This window comes from Sinocyclocheilus anshuiensis, unplaced genomic scaffold, assembly GCF_001515605.1.
Source record: "Sinocyclocheilus anshuiensis isolate Anshui unplaced genomic scaffold, SAMN03320099.WGS_v1.1 scaffold2533, whole genome shotgun sequence".
Lineage (NCBI taxonomy): Eukaryota > Metazoa > Chordata > Actinopteri > Cypriniformes > Cyprinidae > Sinocyclocheilus > Sinocyclocheilus anshuiensis.
Window position 1 is genome coordinate 125,530 of NW_015548189.1, and position 8,274 is coordinate 133,803.

Below are 8,274 nucleotides of genomic sequence, written 5' to 3' on the forward strand. Positions count from 1 at the left end.
TGTATATATATATATATATATATATATAGTTACATATATGGTTGTACATATAAAAAAATCATATATTTTATGTACATACACAACTTTTACTATGATATTTTAGGCATGTTATGAATTTATTATAACTTGTTATAAATCTTCAACTAGAGAATGCATGTATGTGAAAATTACATATAGCCTTATAGGCAACATATATGGCAATTCTCACGCAGTATCGATATAGGGAAGTATTCCATATTACATTTCTGTATACCACATAACAATCTGGTATAAGCACTTCATGCACATCCCTCTAATCTCTTATACTCATCAACAATCATTAATAATATCATTCACTGTAATCATAACATACACTCTAAAAAATGCTGGGTTAAATACAACCCAGTGCTGACATTTAACCCAACCGCTGGGTCAAAACAACCCAATTGCTGGGTTTGTCCCTATTTTACCCAGCCCTGGGTTGTATTTAACCCAGCATTTTTTAGAGTGTATAATATCATAATATCATATCATAACATAACATAATAATCATAACTAGTTTAATAATAATATTATTAATCAGCATAATTTACATAATTTATCAGATGCTTTTGTAAATGAGGAAAGGCTTTTTATCATATACTGTAGGAGCCAACAATATCAGCAGGGACAATATTTTTTAAGGTTAATTTTTTAGGTTAAACCAAAGACAGAAGCATACAAATAGTCGATGTCAGCACTAAACTAGATTTTTCTCAAGTGTGAACATCATGGCTTTAAAATCGGTAATTTGGAAATTCTTTCATCTTTCCTTCTTTCATCAAGAGCTGACCATTTATTTCTGCTTATATTCAGCTTTAATCTGCATACGATGTCACAGGAATGTCAGTGCTATGAGAAGCAATTAATGAGCACACAGAAGCATCTTTGTAATTAACGCTGCAACCTTATACTTTTCTTTAATTCATGATGAAACAGCCAAATGCTTTTCAAAGCATGTACGAATGCTTTACATGGTGAAGTCTTCAAACAGCTTTAAAAACCTGCTTTAAGTTTTCAGCATATGAAGAAGCAGTTAGTGTCTTTAAAAACCTTCCACCTTTTAATACATGATGAAATAACAAAATGACTTTAACAGGCATTTTAATGTACAGACCTTTTAATTCACATACTTTTTAATGCATGTTGGAACAGTTAATCATTATATTTTATGAATATCCAGTTCATACAAATATCTTAGTGTTTAAAGTAATGACTTTAGTGCAACACCAGCTAACAAAAAATATTATAGGAATGTTTTGATATTGTTGTATGAAAACGCTAGTATTGAATGCTCTCTGAAGCTTTAAAACGTCCAGTTTTTTTTTAAATGTTTATGCAAATAAAAACAAAAACAATAAGGGAATGTTACATTTGATCATTTTGCAAATATTGTGGGAGCCAAAAAATATTATGAGCCAAAAAAAAAAAAATCTTCCTTAAATGATATATAAAAACATCTTTGCTCTAATATTTTGGGAATGTTATTAAAGACCAGATAACTTTGAACAAATGTTCATAACTTTGAGAAAATCTTGCCAGAAGAACTCTGGAACTCTTTTCATAAACACAGTCAGACATGCATACTGCTGTATCATACAATGTTTGAGAGTTTTCCAAATAAAACATGGATGCGTGTTTTTGCATACACCCCAGGGTTCAAACCAGACATCAACCAGGAGCCAGAGTGCTGTGATGTGCGGTGGGACCAGAAGTCCAACAACCGCTCCCGGGGCACTTTAAAAAGAACTCACCCTTCCTGCCAGCACACATCCGTGACCTCATCGGGGGGTCCACGGCTCGGGCAGGGCCGGCTGAAACTTTGCTTGCTGGTCCTAGTTCTTCTCCACACTGTGGCTACCATGACAGCCAATCAGAACTCGACCTGCCTGACTGGCATCTTTCCACTGGATGACAACGCCCCGAGAGAAGAGTGATTGAATGAAGTTGGGCTGGACAACTCCAGTGCATCCACATGCTTCAACACATCTTGCTTCGGGCTTGTCAGTAAAGAAGCACCTCGCTCAGAGAAAAGTTGAGTGTACCGGCTCTAAGTGAGGCTAACATTCTCAACCAGAGAACACTTCACCACACTTGTCATCAGCACCTTGTGGGGTTTGGGGAAAACAGTGAACAGGACACAAGACAAAAGATAAGCATAATATGAAGAGTCAGAACATGCCCCTACAGAGACTTCTCACTCTCTTCTGGAACACACATTGTGACACACACACACACACGTAAAATGTAATTTCACTTTGCACTAGGAGATTATCTAACTTTTCCCTTTCAGTTTCAGCTGTTATTTTCACTTCAAGATGGTTTTGACTTCTGTTCAGTGGTTTCAGAGCAACCTGGAAAGTGACTTGGGTGTTCATGGTCCTGTCAAATTCTCTCTTTATGTTGCGTGCCAGTATTTTGTGTAATTTGAGAGTGAGTGTCACATCACAAAGTCATCAGCACCATTCAGACAGGCTACTGGTAGAAGATTCACATGTCTCTCTTTCAAATGCGTACATTTTCATCCTAAATAAAATAAAATAATAAAAAGGACTATTTTTAAGATGTACTGAAAGCCTCAAAATCAAATCAGCAATTGGCATCCCATCTAATTAGCGAATATTGTTTTTCTTCTCCACCTTCTAAGAAACATATATAACCACCTTGCATTATTTTAGAAACTGATGATTATTCCCCTAACTGTATGACAAATCTTGGTGCTTGGTGGAGTTTGCTGCAGTTTGTCTCAACTACCATGAGATAGTTCTTTTTGTTCTATGATCTCCATATCATGTACATGGTATGGAGATGTTCACTCTACTGATGTTCACTCTCAGAAAAAGGGACATAAGTTGTCACTGGGTTGGTACCCTTTAAAGAGGGACTAATATGTACCGTATTGTCCTGTTGACATACTGTGCTATGGCTGATAATGTTGGATCTTATTTTGTCACTGTTGTCAATGTCATTCCTACGCATTTGCACTTATGAAATTGCACTGTCGATTGATGGTCTAATGTAATTTCGTTGTTCTACAGCAATGACAATAAATTGTTATTATTATTATTTAAGATACTAATATGGAACTTTTAGGGGTAAATAAGGTACAAAGGTGTACCTTTTGAAAGGGTGCCGTCCCAGTGACAGCTTTTGTCCCTCTTTTTTTTTCTGAGAGTGTTTAGAAAGACCCAATTGTTTTGGTAGTCATTTAAATACAAATATAGTCTACAACAGGTAAGAATAATCCAAGAAACAGGGATTTGGCACACAACTGTAAAGGAGGATGTTACTATAAGTATTTTCATACATGACACTATTTTATTATGCACTTTATTCATTTAAAAGTGTGCTAAACCCTTCAGCCCTTCTGCATTAATTGCATCTTAGATATTCTGTGAAAGCATAATTTTTCAGTATGTGGTCCTTACATAATTCTTAGCAGCAACAATGTTTATATTGTTATTCATTGCATGACATTATTTGAATGCATTAATTTAACATGATTGCATGTGAAGCTGGTTTAATTAAGGTTAACTACTATAGTTCATATACGAATGGAATTGAAATAGCTGAACAGAATGTGGCATTACATCATAATCATACACAATTACACTGTAATTTTCCCATCATTTCCCTATCAAAAATAACTATCTATTGTGTAAAGGGCTTAGCAAATAGTAGTGTGTGGAGAAGGAGTTAAGGGCTTACTCTACATTTCTCCTTCTGTGTGGTTGTTGTCGTCGGTGTTTGAGTGTAATTGCTAATAGGGATTATGTGCTGTTTTGCCTTTGTCAGGGCCTTATTTTCTGACTATCCTCATATACATCTGTGCATCCAACACATTCCTTTGGTCATTATTTTCCTGTGTATTCATAGAGTAAATTCACTAGTGTTAAATTAATTATTGTAAAGTTAAATTAGAATTACTTAAAGGAACACTCCACTGTTTTTGAAAATAGGCTCATTTTCCAAGTTCCCTAGAGTTAAACAGTTGAGTTTTACCGTTTTCGAATCCATTCAGCCGATCTCCAGGTCTGGCGGTAGCACTTTTAGCTGTAGCTTAGCATAGATCATTGAATCTGATTAGACCGTTAGCATCTCGCTCAAAAATGACCAAAGAGTTTCTATATTTTTCCTATTTAAAACTTGACTCTTCTGTAGTTACATCGTGTACTAAGACCGACGGATAATGAAAAGTTGCGATTTTCTATGCCGATATAGCTAGGAACTATACTCTCATTCCGGCGTAATAATCAAGGAACTTTGCTGCCGTACTATGGGTGCAGCAGGCGCAATGATATTATGCAGCGCCTGAAAATAGTCCCCAGCTAGGTAACTTCCAATAAGCCTATTTTCAGTATAGTTCCTAGCCATATCGGCCTAGAAAATCGCAACTTTTCATTATCCATAGGTCTTAGTACACGATGTAACTACAGAAGAGTCAAGTTTTAAATAGGAAAAATATAGAACCTCTTTGGTCATTTTTGAGCGAGATGCTAACGGTCTAATCAGATTCAATGATCTATGCTAAGCTACAGCTAAAAGTGCTACCGCCAGACCTGGGGATCGGCTGAATGGATTCGAAAACGGTAAAACTCAACTGTTTAACTCTAGGGGAGTTGGAAAATGAGCCTATTTTCAAAAATAGTGGAGTGTTCCTTGAAGAGCAGAGATTAACAGAGTGACTGGTGACTTTGGCCCAGGTGCTCAAATTTGGACATTTGTTAGGGGAAACTACCAGTAAATGCCCCTTTTGGAATACTATTTATAGATTATTATCTATATTTTTTCCATAAACTGCAATAAAACAATTATACTAGTTAATTTATTATTTTTTTAGGCTAATTTAAGAAATATTGATACATAATAGACAACACTTCACATAACAGGAAAATAAAAATTGCAGAATCTCTGAATCACACAGAGATGACTTGTTAATTAAAACATGTAAATCAACACAAGCACTGTTTTGTGTACAGGGGCCCTGTTTTTTTGTTTCTGTACGTCTCTGCTTTAGAGTGAATTTAACTGTGCAAGTAATTAAATGTTCTTGGTTTTACTCTAAAACTTTGTTAACACTACTCTGTCAGTGTTACCAAGTTGTTTCTGAGAACCTGTGCCTGTTTATTCCATATAATTTTGTTCAGTAGTGTTTTCACTTAATTTCACTGTTTTCACCATAAAATAATGTATAATGCTAGCTTAAAGGATGTCAATTTTCCCAGATGACTTTGTTCAATTGTAATGATCATTCAGTGGAAACATTATGCCTTCACCCAGTGTAATATATAACATAATGACATAATATCTGTCACACTAAGTGAAGGCAACACCATCTCTTAAATGATCATTATTTTTACACTGCTATGCAAAGGCAACACACAGCAATAGAGCTATGACTGCAACTGGGCCTCAGACTATGACAGAAGAAATGGGTTTGGCTGTGCTAAGATTCATAGAAAACAGAGTTTGAATTGATATCAAATCAATTACAATTAAATAATAAAAAATTAACCATATTCTCAGTATCAGTGTTGCTGTAGTTACTGTATTTTGCCTTTGCATCAGGTTATACAATGAGATCATACATTTAATTGAAGATGTCAGACCAAGAATTATCACAGATTATCACAGATCAAGACACTATAAAAATGTACGAACATCTAGCTTGGAAGAGCTGCAAAGAACATTGTATTCCATCTGATGCTGTAGGGCATCTGTTAATTAACAACCTGTTTCATGCTGACTGCAGGATCAGAGATTTACCTTTTTTTAATTATCCCAAATGTATTCTATGTCACTATATTGTGTTTTCATTGTAAGTCAAAGTCTGCTCATATATAATCTAATCCTGAATCTGGCCTTGCTGTATAAGATCTAGTTTACCGTCTAGTATCAGTCAGTATTTCCCAGATATCCCTCTCGTTCCCCAGGATCTTTCAATCAATTTAATTCTATTGTGTCATAAGTCACATAACCGATCCTCATCCCATCTATGTCAAAATAGTTCTTCTGATATAAATTGTAATATTTTTTTTTATGAAACCTGTCCTCTTTGAGGTTTTTTGTTGTTCAGACACTTTTGTTTATCATGTTTAAAAGATTTTAATCACTGTTCAACACTTGTCAAAAAAGTGTGATTTACAAAGATGAATGCTCTCCTCCTCTGCAAAGGTTGCAACTGGAACCTGCGGTTTACAAGCAAATAAATGGACACACGGTATATAGAAATAACAGTTATTATTACAGTGTCATATTGTCATACAATAGATGCTTTAGTTCAACGATTCTCTCTGATTTTTTTTTACACAAAGACTGGTCATGACCTTTTTTTGAAGGTAAGATGAAAATACAGCTACATTTATTAAAGTTCTGTTCTAAGGGAAAATAAATAGAGATATAAACTATTATGAATCTGCTGTCTGTGTTTTTCTGACTATCTCTGTCTGTGTGTTTTTTTAAAGACTATCTGCCCAATGCAAACTGCTTATGATAAGAGAAAGGATGCAAATGCTTTGGTGTAATATCACAACATTTGGTTTGTAGTATCAACTCATCTAGGACATTTACATTAAGTCACTGCCATAAAAGGATAGTTTACCCAAAAATGAAAAATTGTGGATAAAAAAATTTGCTGAAAATTTGCCACTCCAGACTCTTGTGAACATGATCAGGACTGTTTCCATGAGGCTATGGATTAGGTATATTATGTCTATTAATTTTGTGTTGCCTGGCTGCGTTCCACTTCGCTTTTAGACATACATTCGCGACCTTCCCTACCCTGGTAGCACATCACGGAGATGTCTATTTGACGATTGCATTTATATCTAAGGCATATTTTTTAGAGTGTTTGCTCATCTGCAATATGTCTATTGGACGTTTCTTATCAAATGTGCAAATAGGCATTTAGAAAATGTTTTTAAGATGTTCATGATTTAAAATTCATGTAAAACTGACATCTTAAAGACGTCTATCAGATGTTTGTACACAGCAGATGCTTTCCAGATGAAGCGAGCTTTAACAGACATCTTGCTGATGTATGTGTGCTATCTGGGTAAGCAGTTCCCCTCTGGGGAATCCCCGCTGCCATTTTGAAGTATGTTCTACTTCATGAAGTGGATGAGGGAAGTTTATATGGACAGACCTTCGACCCCTCGATTTTTACAAAGGGAGCGAGTCTACTTCATATGTACACTTCAGGCTGCTCTATAGACCACAATCCAACTCGATTGTGACGTCACCAGAGATCATGTTTAATTAATCCCCACCCAAAACAACTCTATGATATATAAAAGAGTGAAGGGCATTTACTGGAACGCAGGGTCTGTATATGCTTTTTTTACTCTCAAAGTAGCATGTTGTTAGCATGTGTGAGCATATTGCTACCATGTTTAACATGTTGCTAGTATGTTGCTAGCATGTTTCTAACAGATTCATTTTGGTAGCATGAATTAGGATTCATGAAACCATGTTACCATGGTTTTTAGCATGTGTTTAGCATGTTTAGGGTGACCATACGGGCCATTTTTACGGGCTGCGTCCTTGCCAGGATTTCTATATCGCCTAAAATATCCAGGATTTGGCTGTTTGCATTGTGTAGATCGATCGTTGTATGACATTCACGAGAGCTATAGAGAGCAGAGCAGACGGCTCCTTATGCTTTCGAATCCCTCGCGCGGTACTTTGGCGCCATTTAATGATCGGTGCGCAGCGACGCTTCAAGTCGAACGAACGAACAAACACGTGCGCATATTTGCATCGCTTTGATCGTTCTCCGTTGATCTCACCTTCTCACGCGCCACGATTGGTCGATTATATACAATACTGTGGTGTTGTCTGCTGCTTATCTTAGGAACCACACTCAGTCTTGGGTTTTGGTGCCAGGAGATACACTTTATTACATCATTAATGAGAATAAAGCGGAGATGCTCTCTGCAGCGAAACATCTCCAGAATGATCATCTTGTCTTCTTTTTATACAGTTCTGACTTTAAGGCGTGGGGTATATATTCCATACAGTTTTCCATACATAGAATGGTTCCTTTGTGCATACAATTCTCCCTAGAGAGAAGGGGTTCTTGTTATGGTAAAGAAAGAAGGCCCCCACTTTTGTTTCCCAGATGTTTCTAATCTTAGGGCCTGTCTACTTTAGCCACGTAGGCATTTTCCACACAGGCATATGTGATTATAATGGAAGAATAACTGGATATATAAATGGTTATATTCATAATGATTACACTCGAACAATTCATATTTT

The 8,274-nt window shown here is 36.0% G+C and overlaps 1 protein-coding gene across 1 annotated transcript in view; it reads left to right on the forward strand.

Annotated features, from left to right (window-relative positions):
- The window catches only part of nalf1a (NALCN channel auxiliary factor 1a), a 100,089-nt gene extending 97,840 nt beyond the window's left edge, over positions 1 to 2,249 (forward strand). The window contains exon 3 of the mRNA XM_016508146.1: positions 1,675 to 2,249. Within this exon, the coding sequence (XP_016363632.1) occupies positions 1,675 to 1,955 (281 nt within the window). The 3' untranslated portion in view covers positions 1,956 to 2,249. The remainder of the gene's footprint in view (positions 1 to 1,674) is intronic.
- Positions 2,250 to 8,274: the final 6,025 nt, after the last annotated feature.